This window comes from Vigna angularis, chromosome 8 (genome assembly GCF_016808095.1).
Source record: "Vigna angularis cultivar LongXiaoDou No.4 chromosome 8, ASM1680809v1, whole genome shotgun sequence".
NCBI classification, from domain to species: domain Eukaryota; kingdom Viridiplantae; phylum Streptophyta; class Magnoliopsida; order Fabales; family Fabaceae; genus Vigna; species Vigna angularis.
This window is the reverse complement of record NC_068977.1, coordinates 11,946,102-11,964,782: the sequence shown is the minus strand read 5'-3', so window position 1 is coordinate 11,964,782 and position 18,681 is coordinate 11,946,102. Positions and strand designations below refer to the sequence as shown.

Genomic DNA, 18,681 nt, shown 5'->3' with positions numbered 1-18,681 from the left:
CTATCATCCATTAACTACTTGAAATATAGAGTTGTTTTCCGAAAAAGAAAGTAAAAGATGATAACAGAAACAGATGAAAAAAAAAACTCTATACGTACCAATTCCAATAGAAAGAAGTATAATCATGAAAAGTGAGAATATGATCTTCATAGTAATTCAATTTTTGAGAAATATTCTTTTCTTAAATGAAATCCTCAACAGATTAATACGTGTTTTGGTTATGCTGCAGAAGACACTCTAAGAGTCAAGTCAGATTTGTTTTTCAAGAAGGTCTTAATGAATTGAATTATGTTCAAAAATATCTTTACCTCCATATCAAACCTATATTTATAGAAGTTTTGATAATCAAACCTATTAATTGATCATTATTGACCGTTAATATACCAGCTAATCGTTCATTAATTGTAGTTACATTATTCATTAGTCTTTAACTACCTTTAACGGTTGTCTGCCTCGATCAGTCGTACCCTATCGATTGACAGTTCATTTAATCGTGTACACCATATTATACACAGGTCCCAAGTCCCGAACAACTGACGAATTTTATTATTTTTCAATATTTTGACATATTTCTTATATAACAAGTATTTATAAATCTTCAAGTCACTTTTTCTCTAAACATACCTTTAATTACATTTTTCTTTTTTACATTTTGTTGATTGAAGTTAGCAATGGGATATTTTATTTTAGTGAAATGTGAAATATATCTACAATTGTATTAATTTTAATATTCTATTGAGGTCTTGTAGTTATATTTTCTAATTTCACATTATTTATTTTCCCTAATTCTTAATTTTTATTTTATTTGAAATTTTTTGTTTCTTTTGAAATAATTTTGAGTATCTCTCAACAATTTAACTAACTTAATATCTCATTATTGGTAGGTACAAATTTTATGTTTTTATTCTTGTATTTCTTCTTGAATACTTCTATGATATTTCAGATTATATTAATTTAATCACTTATTTCATAAGTTTATGTCGTATCATTTTCTTTAGAAGAATTTTTCATAAATATCCTTAAGTTTCTCTACCTTATGACACATCTAGTAAAAAATATATTTTTAATTTAATGGTTGATTCTTCACAAATTGTTTTATATTTTAAAATAAAAATATGATATATAATTAATGTTGAATGAGTGTTCGTGTCTGTCCCTTTTATTTATTTTAGTTATACACGTACTATTTACACGAACCGTTGGGATACCACTTATTCAATTTTTAATGTTTTATTTTTTGTTTTTCATTGAATAAGTTGGTAAGGAACAAAATGAAAACTTAAAATATGAAAAATGTTTAAATAATCTTGAACCCAAAGTAAAGAAGGAATGAAGAACTTACGCAAAGAGAAATAATAGTGAAAACAAACTTATTAATGTATAAAAATATATTGTTATTATATAAATACACTTAAATATTTGTTATTATTAAAAATTAATTTAAAAATATTGTTCTTATTAAAAATATATTTCAATATAATTTAGAGAAAAAAAGTAAAAAAATAGTTAAATATTTGTTTTTCTCATAATTTTCAAAATATTTTTTAATTTTATCAATTTTATTTTATTAATATTTTTAAAATTAATGCGTGTTTTTGGTTGTTATCAAATTTTTTTATCTGTAATTGTATAATATGTTATGTAATTCTTTTACTTTTATTTAATTGATATTTAATATTTTGATTTAAAATTATATAATTATAATTTGTTTTTAAATATTAAATATATATTTTTATATTAAACATTTAATAATTATGTTTTATTTTGTGATTTTTTATAAAAATTAATTAAGGTTTAAATTCTCGGATGATCCTCATGTTTATATAGGAGAATTTAAATGAGTCCTCTGTTTGAAAACGATCACAATTAGGTATTAAGTTTTCAGGTTTTGTTAAGTATTAAGAAACATCGTTTAAAATGTGATGACGTGATGCACAATAAATTTGCAGTGAATCATTTTATTACGTGAATATAATTAAATAATGACATGGAAAAGAGTCTCCCCAGAATCCTAACACTCTACCTCCCTCACCGCCTTTCTTGTCGCTGTCACTTTTTCACCGTGCTTTCCTTCCTCGTTAGGAGCTCCATCAGTATCCCTATCTCTATCATTCTCAAACAATTCTCAATATGGATGGAGAAAAAAAAATTAAAAAATAGTTAAATATTTGTTTTTCTCATAATTTTTAAAATATTTTTTAATTTTATAAATTTTATTTTATTAATATTTTTAAAATTGATGCGTGTTTTGGTTGTTATCAAATTTTTGTGTGTAATTGTATAATATATTATGTAATTCTTTTACTTTTATTTAATCGATATTTAATATTTTGATTTAAAATTATATAATTATCATTTGTTTTGAAATACTAAATATATTTGTTTTGACATTAAATATTTAATAATTATGTTTTATTTTTTGATTTTTTATAAAAATTAATTAAGGTTTAAACTTTCGGATGGTTCTCATGTTTATAGGAAAATCTCAAATGGGTCCTCTTTTTAAAAACGGTCTCAATTGAGTCCTAAATTTTGTAAAATCGTAACAATTAAGCATGTTCTGTTAAATGGTAAAAAACGAAATTTAAAATGTGATGATGTGGTGCGTAGTAAATATGCTGAGGTGGATCATTTTATTACGTGAATATAATTAAATTATAACATGGAAAATAGTCTCTCCTAGTCTGCTGCGTCTTTTATCTCTGGTGTTGGATCACCTACTCACTACTGCGCTGCGACAAGGACTGGAACTGCCTCCGCGTTTGGACCCTTGATTCATTAACATCTCTTTTTTTGTTTATTTATCTCCTCTTTCTTTGTTTTTAATCCTAATCCACAGGAGGTCAAATTCAGACTTTAGACTGCTGTTCAATTATTTCAGTGTCATTCTCGATCTAACAAGAATGGAATCACGCTCTGTAGGATTTGAACCTACGACATCGGGTTTTGGAGACCCGCATTCTACCGAACTGAACTAAGAGCGCTTTCTTTTCATAAATAATTTTAGTATAAACTATATAAAAGAGTAGTCTACATTATAATATAATAGAACAGTTAAAGACTTGCACATAAAGAGTTAAGCTTACAGTCATCCAAAAATGACTATAAAATTTAAAACTTTATACACAATAGAGTATTTCAAAACTACACAAAATAAAATAGATAGCCTGGCTAGACTATACAACTGAGTCATCACCCTCCAAGACCTACTCCAAAGGCACCTCATCTACCCCTGCTCACATCCAATGGATGATCATTGCAAAAGAAAACACAACACACACAATATACAACCACAAGCAGAAGTGAGCTAGATATACAAAGATCATACTTATTACAATAACACAACATACATGCTTAATTCAAATAAACTGGATCACACATCATAACATGTTATACTTTAAATTTGACTCGTCCGGACTTAGAATGATTGTCGAGCTATGGCGGGTCATGCACTCGTGGTTGCTTCTACTGCTTTGCAAATCCATTGCCAATGAGTTTCACCCTACCACACTCATGAGGTTAGTTTGTACCACGCCTTGGAGCATACTGAAAGCCTCCAAGACTAAGACCTCCTGCTACTCCTCACGACATGGATCAATCCTCTCTACTTGAGAGTGAAAGACCATTGGAGTTTCAGGATAACCCCGAAGACTGAGCTCCTGCATTCAATCTAAACATACTTGATTCTCAACAAGAGAATTCACTTTGAATCACAACATAGGGCACCACCATGTATCCTCTCCTTGAGGATCATGAAATTACGTCCATCCACCATACTTTCACTTTAAACACCATTCATATCTCTTATATTCATATACTTTTAATTTAGCAATATACATCAATCATACTTTACATCTCAAACAACATTGCACTAAATTCAAGAAAGGAGTTGCTTAAGCACAGCGACACCTTTCTTTATGCGAATTAACTCGTAGAGGTACCAGACCTCAAGCACCTCGCATAGCGCACACGGGTTGCTATGCGTGAGCCTAAACAGAGACCACACCCCTAAACACCTCGTTGTGCGCACAAATTTCCCATTCGAATTAATCTAGCAGTGATTCCACACCAGTACTAGTCGCACAGCGGCCAGATTCGCTATGCGAATCAGTAGATAGAGAGAAACCCTCTTTAGTCACTCGCACAATGCATTAACTCGTTGTGCGAAACCATTCGCTTCAGCGAGTCTGCATAATCTGCAGAACCGAATTATGCAACTCACACCCCATTTAACTTTTCAAATCATTTTCCTCAACTTCTAACACCCCTAGATTGTGTTTTATACCTAATTAGACTTATCTAAGTGATTCTAAACCTTCGTAACATCAATCCATAGTGTTTAAAACTCAATTCATATTTTAAAACACCAAATTCAATAACTTAATGACCCAAATTCAATTTTATCACTTGGCACCAGTTTTTGACCTGTTTGATGACTCTAACAAGTCACAAATAACCAACCTAGACTACCCCAACAAACCACAAGAGCCTTTGACCCCTAACTCTCAAATTCACTACCTCATTTCCTCTAGAATAACCTAAAACACTACCGAATTCACTCAACTTCAACATAATAGCTATCACAACAGATCACATTCATCTAACATACTCAATTACAGTTACACATCACATTTACATCAGTTCACAAGCATCAATTCACAGATGAGCATTCCAGTACATATCATTCCATACACTCAAAACTTAAAATGTAACTCAAACAACAGAATTAATGCATACTTCAGTATATACACATAACATATAACTAGTTATAAAGAAGTATTCTAGCTCCCCTTACCTCAAAGATCACAACCCAGCTCACCAGATCACCTCAACAACACCTTACACCGTAAGGAAACTCAACAAAACCCTACAATCCACCAACTGGTGATAGAAACAGCTCTTAGAGCTAGAATTGAACAGAGAATTGAAGAAGAACGTTACAAGACACATGCAACCATTAGAAATTGCATGGTCTAAGTTGAAGAACAGCGGAGAAAAGCGAAGAACAACTTACTCGCTAAAATTCAGAAATTGATCGGTCAGTTGTGTAGCCCTCTACGCCGTGAACGTCTAGGCACCCCCTGATCGTCAATCCGACAACTCAGTAGAAAGAAATTCTAGAGAGAATGTAGAGAAATAGTTGAGAGTAGAGTTTTAGAGAGATGAAGTGTTTAAGATAATGAACCGAGCTTTAGGAATTTTTGTTATATTATAAAGTTATATTTTTAAAGAAAAATGTTCGTCGCATTATTTTAATACACTTATCTACTCTATTACTATATTTTCTAGGTTCTTACATTTTTAAATATTAAATATAATTTTTTATATTAAATATTTAATAATTATGTTTTATTTTTGTGATTTTTTATAAAAATTAATTAAGGTTTAAATCCTCGGATGATCCTCATGTTTATATAGGAGAATCTCAAATGGGTCCTCTGGTTGAAAACGGTCTCAATTGGGTACTAAATTTTTTAAAATCGTAACAATTAAGCATGTTCTGTTAAGTGGTAATTAATGGCGTTAAAATGTGATGACGTGGTGCACAGTAAATATACTGAGATGGATCATTTTATTACGTGAATATAATTAAATTATGACATGAAAAATAGTCTCTCCCAGAATCCTAACACTCTACCCCTCCCTCACCGCCTTTCTTGCCGCGGTCACCTTTTCACCGTGCTTTCCTTCCTCGTTAAGAGCTCCATCACTATCCCTGCCTTTATCATTCTCAAACAATTCTAAGTATGGGTGGAGAAAAAAAAGTAAAAAAATAGTTAAATATTTGTTTTTCTCATAATTTTTAAAATATTTTTTAATTTTATAAATTTTATTTTATTAATATTTTTAAAATTAATGCGTGTTTTGGTTGTTATAAAAAAAATTTATGTGTAATTGTATAATATATTATGTAATTCTTTTACTTTTATTTAATTATTATTTGATATCGTGATTTAAATACTTAGGAGGTTGGAATACTTAGTAATAATATAAATGCTGTTAGTTAGAGATCTAATTAGGATGTTGGAAGAGTTTAAATTAAAGGATAAGACATTATAATTTGTATAGCTGTAATCATTCGCAATCTGTAATGAATAATACAAGAAAAAGTAGAAACAATAGCGATAACTCACATAAACTGAAAAGAAATAAAGTTTTTCACACCATACGACAAAAGTAAAAGGAAAACAGCACACAAGGCTCTCACACAAAAGGAATGAGGCCATATCTATAGGAAGCATGCAACTTGGCACTGCTACGAATCAGACTGAGACGGTAGCTTGCCCAGGATGAAGAAAATTAAGAAAGGTAGTTTAAGGGGTTGAATTGTGAATGTTGGGATTGAGGGCAATGGAGGAACGTTGAGCTATGGAATTGTTGTAATGGTAGAGATATCGGTAGGAAGTGGAAGCAAAGTGGTAGGCACAGATGGGATAGTGGGCAGTGATGCAACATCACCTAGAGGAAGGTCTGGAGTTAAAGGCAATGTTGGCAATGTTGGCAATGTTGGCAATGCTGCACTTGTCTGCATAAGATGGCGAACTGCTAGGCTCGTGCTCATCATGCCTGAGAAGGTCAGAGCAAGAAGAAAAACTGTGATGAATGATTTGTTGGAGGCCATAGTTGACTGATGAAGAAGAGATATTGCTATGTACGAAAATGGTATGTATTTTGTTTGAGATTGTATGAAAGGCTGAAGGATATATATAGGGCTTGCTATGGTTTCAGCTGAACTTTGTTTGGAGAAGAAAATAGAGCCTAAGGAATGTTTTTGTTTGTTCACCTTCCTCCTTATAATTTTATTATGTTGGACTGATAACGTGGTTGAGTGATATTAAGTTATAGCTCCCAATATGTCAAACGTAGGATGACCAATCCTGGAGAATCAATAAACAATCCTGGAGAATCAATAAACATTCCTGGAGAATCAATAAACAATCCTGGAAAATCAATAAACATTCTTGGAGAATCAATAAACAATCCTGGGGAATCAATAAACAATCCTGGAGAATCAATAGTTGAAGATTGAAGATGATCTTGATGTATGTGTCTCGGCAGTTGGTTTTTTCTTGAAAGAAAGGAGAATTAATTCAAGAGGGGTGAAATTGCACTAGTAAAAAAAGAGGATCTAAAATCGCACAATATGTTTCGGTTTATAAGCAACTGAAGCTTATCAGAACGCGGTGACATTTTTGTAGTTTAGACGAACTTTTCTGCCTCGGTTCAAAGAGAACCGATGCATATACACCATATGATCTCGGTTAAAATTCAAATCGATGCACAATACCCTGCAAAATTTTTACTGATTTGACTTTTGATCTGACAGATTTTTTATTCCTGATCTACTACCTCGGTTCACTGTGAACCCGAGACATACACACACCATATGACCTTGGTTAATATTCTAACCGATGCCTAACACCTAAAAAAGCTTTTTGAACTAATACTGGACTTCTCTTTTCTTCACGGACCAACCCATGGATCGCGCCACCATGGAAAATTCCTCTCCTCGCACATCCAACCTCAAAAAAGCTCACGAAAAACTCTCGCACAAACCAGGGAGAATTCCTCTCCTTTTGTCATTTCTCTTTACCGTAGACAACCACGTTGACTTTAAATAATTATATATAATATTTAAAACAGAAAAGTAACCCTTAGAAATTCCAAAAAGCAAAGTATACAAGGTTTTCCCGTTATTACTAGACATTGTATTTATGGAGTATGCATTTTAAGTTTTACAGGACAACCATCCTAGTTTCATCAAACTAAAACATGTAACATTAAGATTCACCACACAATGTCAGTCATCCATTTAACATACCCAACCACCAACATTTCAAATACATTTTAATTCAATTTTTAAATGCATACCCAATTAACTATAACTACAAAACAACCTTTCATAATCCAATAAAATATTGATTTCACTCAAACCGAAACCCAAAACAGTTTACATTCACATGTTCATACATTTAACTATAATTAAATTATTACAGCCATCTAGTTAATACTTTTAATTCATCACCATTATCCAATACTTAATATAATATACTAATAACCCCAACGAAGAAGTTTATTACAAGCTATCCAATATATATATATATATATATTCAATATTCCAAAAGAAAAGTTTATGATAAGTTTATAATATATATTATATTATAATATTTTATACCCACATGTAACGTACTAAATATAATATATATAACATAATATATCAATCGTGACCAACATACCACATATATATATATATATATATATTAAAGAAGATTTATCAAATTAATGCAATAAAATATTTCTCATCATTTTAATCAAAACAGTAAAGAATTTCTGCAACAATTTTAACCCAAACAACAAATAATTTTTCTGCAGCATTGGAATCAAAACAATAAACAATTTTCTACAGCATTTTAATGTTAAAACAGTAAAGTTTCTGGTATAGTAACAATAATCAAAATAGTTCAATACAACAAGATTTTCTACTGTAGTAACAGAAAAAACAACAAACAGTTTATACACCCTTTTTTATCCAAACAGCAACTAGAAACAACAAAAAAAAACAACAACTTGACTGGTAGCGATTTTAAAACTGCACCATATTTACAATAAGTATAATGGATGGTCTGTTAGAAACAAAACTGCACCGCCTAGACAGTTATTTTTTTTACAACTCCCATGGCTGAACCACGTAGACAATTTGAAAGCCACAATGGTTGCACCGCAAACGAATGAAAAATATCTCAGCTCAACAGTAGAATTCAAAGCTACTTTTCTAATTCCTTTCATCACATTTCACTGTAAAAAAGAAGGGCATTACCGAAGGTCAGAAGTCCTCGGAAACAGCCCAAAACCGTCGGTAAAAGATAATTACAGACGGCTTATTGACGGCCAAAGAGCCCTCGGTAAATCTCTTATCGCTAACATTTACCGAAGGCTTCCGTCCTTCGGTAATTATCGAGGGCCAAAAGCCTTCGGTAATTACTGAGGGCCACTAGCCTTCGATAATTTCCGAAGGGCAAAAGCTAATGCACAATTGTATTTCTTATGAAACCAAACTGTTCACAACACAAACAAACCTGCATAACAGTTTTCAAGCACATACAGACCTGCATAATGCAATCATTGATCAAAATCCATAGAACATCCATTAATCCATAGAACATGTATTTATATTTAAAACATATAACAATGTAACATAATGATGTTCTAACATCCAAATCATCCAATTGATCTAACATCCAAATGATGTAAACTCCAAATGTTGTAATATCCAAATGTTTCTATAACAACTAATAACAAAATGAAACTAATAATGTACATAGTTATCAACAGAATGATCTTCATCATCCTGCTCCTGTATAGATGGCTGAACTGGTGTGGGTTGGACTGATGAGGGTTGGACTGATGTGGGCTGCTGAGGGACAGCGGGTGACGAGGAGGGTTGTGGCTGGGTCGGAGGGATATTGAATTCATCCTGTGAAGTACCAGGCAACACTCTCATGACCAGGGCCTTAAAGTTTGTAAACTATGCTCTCAAATCAGTGATTTCCTGGTCACGTTGCTCCAGTGCCTGCGTGAGGCGGAGAACGACCTCGTCAGGAGTAGTGGTGGAAGAAGAAGGTTGGTGCTTCAGAGTACCTCCTCTCGAGATGTTGTATAGTTTGCAGCAAGTTGTCCTGCACCGTACACTCGTCCCTTTTTCTTCCCACCAACGATGTCGATCCAGCATTGTGTCCTATGGATGTCATCTTCTGCATTACTGCCATCATCTGGTGTAGGAGCTGACTCATGTTCAGATCTAACCTATGAAAGTCTCGTAGAAAATTCTTCCTGTTGAAACATTAAAAGCAATGTTAGGGAATGATAGAATAACATAAATGAAAAATTAGTAATAGTAATAGTGTTATTTGCTTACATGAGTCTTCCGAGATCTTTCATCAACGAATTGATTAGTGCCCTTCCTTACACGAGTCTGTGCAAAGACCTCATCAACATGGACCGCCCGTCCCAGAGCTTGTGCCTGTAACATAATTTAGAATTATAAGTGTACATATGAAATAGAAAATACATAACTTATATATGAAAGAAAAAGTTATGTAATGAAATTATACCATACGAATGGCATGCTCATGAATGGTTATCGACCCACCAGTATGTAGGGTGCCACCCTTTTCAGATGCTCTGTTCCTCTAGGCTTTGGCACACTTATTGCGAAACTCTACTATATTCCAATGAGCCAGTAAAGAGTTCCAAATTTGTTCACCCAGCCAGTAAGGGCGCTGTCCTGCATTGCGGGCATCTCTAAACATCTCTGACAGCCGATGAGATGCTTTCATGTGGAAATTTCTGTGTATCTATGTTTCATGTTCAGGTTTCCACTGCACCTTCATCTGTAACATTAAACAGAACAAATATTGATTACAGAACATACTAAACAGAGCATAGTTTTTTCACATTTTTTCTTTGAGAATGAAGAAAACATCAATTAATCTCTACCAAAGCAATGAAACCAGACAAGTTGTTATCACTTCTCTTCCTCTGGTTGCATAGTGGTTTACTTATGAATACATATGTCTAGTTTCACTAAATCCAAATAAGAAAACAAAGTCTTGTAGACTTATTATCCGTCAACAATGGACTCCCTTAACCCCTTCTTTTATCTATCTACTCATTGCATGTTATCTTCTTTACTTGAGTGCATAGAATCTGTATAAACATTTTTCTGGACTAATCTTAATTACTCAACTTCCTGCATTTGGTAATCTTTTATGAAATAACTTTTATGAAGTTTGTACTAATTTAATCCATAATGGGATCTCCAACATTCTTTGTATATATGAATAGTCTTATTAGGCAAGGGCTATCAATCTGATGCATTGTATATGGCCTAAATTTTCAGTGAGGCAAAGTTGTTCAACTGATAGACTGATTTTGGAACATTTTTTGTTGTTTTTGCATGGTTAGAGAAATCATTTTTACCCAGTAGAGATCCATAGTGGTACTTATTTGGACCCCAGGATAGGAAATACCCGAATGGGTTTAGAACAAATAGAGCAACTCGTGCAGGGTACTGGAAGTCCACTGCAAAAAGATAGGAAAGTTTCCTGCCAAAGCAGACCCATTGGCATGAAGAAGACTTTGGTGTACTATAGAGGCAGAGCTCCTCAAGGAATCAGAACTGATTGGGTAATGCATGAGTATCGCCTTGATGACAAAGAGTGTGAAGACACCACTGGATTACAGGTATGTGTGTACATATATATATATATATATATATATATATATACATATATTCAACCTATATTAAATATCAACAATGATACATACACATTTTAACAGTATAATAACTTCATGTTTATCTTTTATATCTTTCTTTATGACACATTTATTAAGTTATCAATATCACATTATCATCTTTTCTTATGTAACCTTTCTATCACATAATATTATTTCAGTATCTCACATTGTTATCATTTTCACCTCTGTGTATCTCTCATAGTGTATGCACACCGGCATTTGTATTCAAAATATGTAACTATTAGCACCATAAAGTAAAGCTCTCAATGCCTACTCATATTCAAAAGTGATTAAAATAAGACAAAAGAACAGTAACCCTGTAGCCACGGCATACCTATTATACAAAACCAGTAGCAATTCAAATGTAAGATACATTAAAATAATATTTGATGAAAGTTGATAAAGTCCTTCTTGCACTTATTTTAATGTTATCTTGAGTATTTCGCTAGTTATGCTTATTGAATTGCTTGTTGGCTTCTTAGGTGTACCAGTAGCTTTTTACTCTGATTCAGTAATTGTTATCAGTTTTCATAATCAAGTGATATTAGCTTGCTTTAGTTTTAAAATGGCTATTTCTAAAAAATGCATTAGCAATCATGCAACTTATATAGTCACTCAGTCATGTCATGTACACATTTACAATGTAGTCAAAACTCCTTTTATGAAATCAATAGTTAACCACTTTAAATTTTTTTGACTTCTAAGTTACTGCAATCAATGGAGTGAAATAAGTTAGGAACTGAAGACGATTTAGGGTGGTATGAGTGTGGGGAATTAGTAAGTTACACCTTCCAAATTAGCTTTACAAGTCACATCTTAGAAAAGTAAATGTTTTTGTTGTCTTTAAAACTAGCCTATGGTACCTACCTGACCCTTTACCTACTTTCAGAAGTCTCTTTTGTTTGTGTGTGAAGTATGCACACTTGTCATCACATATTTGACAAGTTATATGATAAATTTTTCATTCAAAATTGTTACGAATCTTAATAACTTTTATGAAATAAATTTAAATGAAAGTTATATGGCATGGTGACTTTCATTAGCAATTTTTAATTGAATTGAAACGGTTATTAACGATGACGAATTTACTTTTAATGAATTTATTGGACAAAATTTCGTGCTTCCTCACCATCCTCCCTTAGGTAGTTATAACATGTAAACATTATGGCTTCTCATGTACTGTATCTAAAATGTAATGTGTTGCTCTAGTGGAAGCTAAAAATATTACTAGATTATTAGTATTAAAATATAGTTGAGGCCCTTTCTCACCTGACAATCAGATTCAAATGTACGAGAATATTCAAAAGAGTTTGTGAATGGGAATGATGTACAAGGCCGCTCAAATCATGGGAAGTTTGTTCCTAGTCAAAAGGTTTTGGAATTGAGGAAAAAATTAATTAAGTTCATGGAGGAACACATTAATTAAGTGCTTAAATCTGTAATTAGTATGTTCCTTCCTAATGCTTGTGGTATTTTATATTTATGTGTTGAACCAAAGACACGAGTTCAGATATGAGAATCAACACGTTATCACCTCAATGTGATGTATTGGAGTTAAATCACAATCAATTCCTGCTTCTTATGGACCCATATAATTGACGAAACCTAAAAACCAAAAAAGGTGAATACAAAACTGACCCCTCAAAGTATCAGTGTTGGACTATTGCTTCTCTAATCTAATCACTTTCACATCAACCCCTATACAATTCACTTAGAAAAATTGTATCTTTCATCTCCCAAAAACACCCTAAGGCTTTTTTCTAGTTTTTGTTCATTTAACCACTTGCCAAACCTTTGATTACCTCTCATAATGCGCCAAATAGTGTTATCTACAGGGAGGAGTGTGTGCTTGTTAATAGATAGTTGATTACAACAAGATTAAATACTAAGCATGCATCTGGTGGTAACAACCATTTATAGTTTAAAATCTCATCATTAAAGGAAAATATATGACAGGGTTGAGCATTGTTATAACTCAACAAGACAACTAAGTAAATTTCATAACAGAACACAACTCTTATAACATCATTGCCACCCAAAATAGAACAATCCACTATATCAATTGTTAAAATCAACTGAACAAAACATCTTCTATTCTAACGCAAATGAATAGAAAAGAAACAAAACACAGTCAACACCATCACTGCACAAAACAATAATGACATGTTCTATAACAAATCATATTGCACAAACTAATTCAGAGCATACATTGAACAAAGTCAGAACAAAATCTTCTTAGCTTTTATAGTTCATCAATCAAAATGACAACTTACCTCGACGGTAGCCCCTTCAATAGCCTCTAAAGCGGTAGTGGAAGACCTTGTCACGCAGCGACACTCCCCTGGTTACGCCGCCTCGTCGAATATCCTCCCTCGCGACAATGTTAGTCGTCGTCACGGACCTAGAACCCCGTCGTCACCCACCAAGAACCCCACCTACAATTTCCTCGCGACAATGGTAGCCTTCAACTCAACCACCCACCACCTTCCTCAGCTTAGGACACTGCAAAACCGCTACAAGAAAAAAGGTTCCACCACTGACGCGTAATCGAAAAGAATAACAGGAAAAGAAAATGAGATGGAAGAATGGGAGACTTCACCTATAATGGAGGAGTGGGGAAGAAGCGTATCCCAATTGTGGTTAGGGCGAGAAGCAGTCTACACAAGCCACAGAGTGAGTTCGTAAAGGGAGTTAGGGTAGAGAATCTGAATATTGGGGAAGAAGGAGTTTTCACGAAATGAGGGGAGGGAAATATCTCACTTTCTAATTTCATATACACCATCCACTTACCGACGGTCGTTTGCCTTCGGTAATGACTCGTGTCCATTACAGACGGCCATTATCCTTCGATAAAGTCTTACTACACAAGCCTTCGGAAAAGCCTTCGGTAAACTACATTTACCGAAGGCCAAAAGGCCTTCGGTAATACTCCGCCGATAATAATTTTTTTTCCTGTAGTGTTTCCCAAACTCAAAACAACTGATTCTAGACAGTGAAGATTTCGAATACATATAAAACATCCAATTTAGTGGCAACTGGTTTTTTAAGAGAAACAACACATCATATAGAATCAAACAATTCTTGTCAAGCAAAACAAAAAAAAAACAAACAGTGTTAGTAATCAATTACATCTAACAACATTCACAGTATAAAACATTAGATCGATTAGAGTTAAACATCAAAACCTAAACGAGCTCACTCTCCAAAGTCCCAAAACCATTGATCTGATACCATAATGTAACACTCCTAATTTTGGTAGTGACGAAAAAGAGACAAAAATTTAAAATTTCCTCAAGTCGAAAATAAATTGAAAATTTTATTATAAGAAAACTTATATCAAGCGTACCCATAACTAAAAGAGAAATTGTCAACATTAAAGTGTGAGAATTTCAAAGAAACATAATTTATTATAACTTCAAACATAATTGTCCATAACTTAATTTAAAACATCAATTCTCATAAATTTCTAAAACATCATTACAAAATTTCCATAGTAAATTCCCCTCTCGTCAATTAGCGGCTCCATAATCATATATATTCTATCTAAGCTCCCGTATAACATATGTTATATGATCATTGCTAGGTACACACACAAACAAGCAAACATAAATATATGGGTGAGCTAATGTTTACAACATATATATAAACCGTATATCATAAACAACTTCCAACAAAACTAATAACCATCCCTCATAAAGTTCAACATACCACAACAACTAAATCAACTTCAATCAATTTCTCATAATTTACACATTGCACACTAGAGAGTCTTAGAAATAAAACTTCCATTAAGCATAATCAACTAGCATCATTACCCAAATCTTTCACAATCACCTCTATAAAACCTAGCATATGACAACACACATTTATATACATTCTTGATCCCCCACTTGAGTTCAATCTAAAAACAAACACACACACACACACACACACACACACACACACACACACACACACACACACACACACACACACACACACACACACACAACACCAAGATCCAAACAAGCAATCTAACTACCCATACCAAAATTAAGATACTAAGATATGTACTCAATTACTTCCGGTGCTATTAATTACTTGGATAAGTTATTTTATAGCAAAAACCATCACTATTATGATACTATAAAGGATACCATCAATTCACTTTGAATTCATAATCAATTAGCTATTCTACAATACATCGATTCTTATTCCTAGTACAATCTTATTAGTCGAACGTATGGATTAAAACAAAGTGACACACATTCAGAATACATAATTCCCACTTTCACAAATATAATGCTTAATTACAATTCAAGCCTAGATAGTTCAAAAATATTTCAATTGACTAGACTAGTTTCTAATCATAATTAATTAAAGAACTTTATAATATTTAAGCATTACTTTCTACAAACTGAACCTACATGATATATTCCAACTATTACAAAGTTCACGAACACAAATCCAAAGATAAACTCATTAAAGGTTTCACAACATCATTATCAATTTAATATCTAATCAGAATTAAACCAAGGTTTTCAGAATGTTAATACATCCAAATAGTCATATTCAACAAGCACTATTTGAAATACATTTTAATTCAACTTTAAAGGCATACAAAATAACTATAACTACAAAACAACCATCCATAGACCAGTAAATGCTTGATTAACTCCGATCGAAACCCAAAACAATATTAAATGTAAATTTCCAGCACTTACAGATTCAAACAGTCAACCAAAACATACCAATATTACTTTTCAGAATCTAATTTCACACACACGATGCTACCTGAAAACAACTTAAGTCACCAAATACGAATTTCAACATATGCGACAATTAAATCCCAGCCACCACATTCTACCAATTTCACATATATTGTATCCGAACCAAAACCACACAATATTTACAAATCAATAGCCTAGAAGAAAACCCAGAATTTTCCAGATTACCAAACACTTAAACAATCAAATACAAATTAACTCCCCATACCTTGGTCATTCCTTCCTTATTGAATTCATCTTCTTCCCCTTTCGTCAAGCTTGTTTCGCTCTCCCACGCTCAACTCACACCCTTACTCTCTCGATCACTCTTAGATGCTAAAGCACTTGTTGTTTCTTGCTCTACCCTTACCCTTATGGCTCCTATTGTAGGCGTTACATTTTCGAGCGAGGGTTGAGACACGAATTAATGGAGATGATTGTGCCTTTAGAGATTAAGGAGTTCCCGGCCCTAGTTGAGAAGGCAAAGACGGTAGTTTACTTCAAACATTTTCTGTTTATTTGAATTATTGAGTTGAATGTTACAAGTTTGTAATAAATGCTTTTTATTTGGATGTAATGGACTGAGATTTATTTTCCTCAGTCTAAAATTTATAGGAATGTTCTTTTAAGATTTCCGCTTAGAGCAAGATGACCTATTATTGACTTGTGACGTTAAAGAAAAAGATGTTACATTTTTTGTATCAGAGCTTATGTTTTCGAACATCTTTGGGCCTTGGGAAACTGATCTCGTCTAGTTTTTACTGTGCACCTCTACATTTGTAATAGTTGTTTGTAAATGTTTTTACTGATTCTATTAAGTGTTTTTGTTTTGTTTATAAGAACATGGCACACCGAACTAGCGACCAAAGTCAAACACCTCAGGCTGATGTGTTTTCTCAAGTTGTCGACCGAATGTTCAATGCGATGGAACGACAACATGTCGCTGAAGCGCCAAGGAATCATTCTGGTTTAAATGACTTCTTGAGACATGATTCCCCGAAATTCAATGGAAAGGCCACTCCAGACAAAGCTGAATAGGAAATGAGAAGATTTTCCGAGTGATGGCTTGCTTAGAGGAGTAGAAGCTTGCATATGCATCTTTCCTCCTAGAAGATGAGGCAGAGTATTGGTGGGATGGAATACAACAACTGACGGGAGCTCGTGGCGAAGCCATCTCTTGGAAGAGTTTTAAGACCAGGTTTTTGGAAAAGTATTTTCCAAACAGTGCTAGGATTGAAAGGGAGACTGAATTTTTGACTCTACAGCAAAAGGAAATGACAGTACAAGCTTATGTTAATAGATTCGAGTACTTGGCCCGTTTCTACGCACATAATATGTCTGAAGAGTGGAGATGTCGGAGATTCGAGCGAGGGTTGAGACACGAATTAATGAAGATGATTGTGCCTTTGGAGATTAAGGAGTTCCCAGCCTTAGTTGAGAAGGCAAAGATGATAGAGCTACTAGAAACTGATCCTAGTCGAGTTATGCAAGCCCCGAAGAACAGTTTATTCAGAAAGCAACAACAGAAGAAACCTTATGTCAGGTCTACACAGCCCAAACCAGAACCAATGTTATAAGATGAAACAGGGAACCCTGAATTCGGGGTTAGGTACCTCCTAAGAAAATTAAGAGAAGAGAATGAAATATATTTTTCTACCCTTTCCAAAGCACAATACAACAATTAAAATAGTTACTCCAAAGATTCCCCTAGGATAGGTGGCATACAGGTCAAATAACACAATAACAAAAACCATAACTAACTTCTTCTAGAACATCCGGCACCAACAGAAACAATTAAAATGGGATATATTAGTGATGAATGAAATCAGACCGCCCAGCTGGTCTTTTCACAAATCTTTTGGGTCTAGCACCCTCATCCAAAGGACCTTGCATAACAATACCATCCCCTTAAGCAAGGACCTTGTCCTCAAGGTCATACAATGATTTGAGTTCCTGCCATTTTTCCCACGACGTGTCATTTGGAGACAACATGTTCCACTAAACCAAGGCAAAAAGAGTGGGAACACCATCCACAAGAGTTGTCTTAAAATCCAAAATAGCCAATGAAGTTACAAGAGGGCTGTTCTCGACAGATTCAGGAGGAAGATGATCAATACTTGGAGGAACGGGTCCTTCATGACGCTTCAACATAAAACAACGAAATACATTGTGTATCTTGGATTGTGGCGGAAGCTCAATCTTATATGCGACTAGTCCAATACGTTCAAGCACTTTATAAGGGCCATAGAAGCGCTTGGCTAGTTTATGATACTTGTGTCCAGAAACTGAAACTTGTTTGTATGGCTGAAGTTTCAAATAAACCCATGTCCCAACCTCAAATTTTAAATCCCTATGCTTCGAATCTGCAAGCTTCTTCATTTTAATTTGTGCCTTCAACAAATTGGCTTTGAGGAGTGAAAAAATATCCTCACGGGATGTAAGTACCGAGTCGCAACCTGGATTAGAAAAAGTGCCTTCAATGTACGCTGGTATAGAGGGAGGTGGCTTGCCATAAACCACTTCAAATGGAGTCAAGCCAGACCCAGAATGGATTGAAGTATTGTAGTGGTATTTTGCCCAAGGAAGGTATTTGAACCAATGATTAGGTTTGTTGTCGACGAAAGCTCTTAGGTATTGC

The 18,681-nt window shown here is 33.7% G+C and overlaps 1 protein-coding gene and 1 non-coding gene across 2 annotated transcripts; one reads left to right on the top strand and one right to left on the bottom strand.

Moving 5' to 3' along the window:
- Positions 1 to 2,910: 2,910 nt before the first annotated feature.
- Positions 2,911 to 2,984, bottom strand: TRNAW-CCA (transfer RNA tryptophan (anticodon CCA)). Its single transcript has one exon. It is a non-coding gene; the product is annotated as a tRNA-Trp (tRNA).
- Positions 2,985 to 11,034: 8,050 nt separating this feature from the next.
- On the top strand, positions 11,035 to 17,081 carry LOC128193715 (NAC domain-containing protein 14-like). The gene is made up of 2 exons (XM_052867799.1): positions 11,035 to 11,244; positions 16,884 to 17,081. Exons 1-2 carry the CDS (start codon positions 11,035 to 11,037, stop codon positions 17,079 to 17,081), a joined length of 408 nt encoding a protein of 135 aa, XP_052723759.1.
- The last annotated feature ends 1,600 nt before the right edge of the window (positions 17,082 to 18,681 follow it).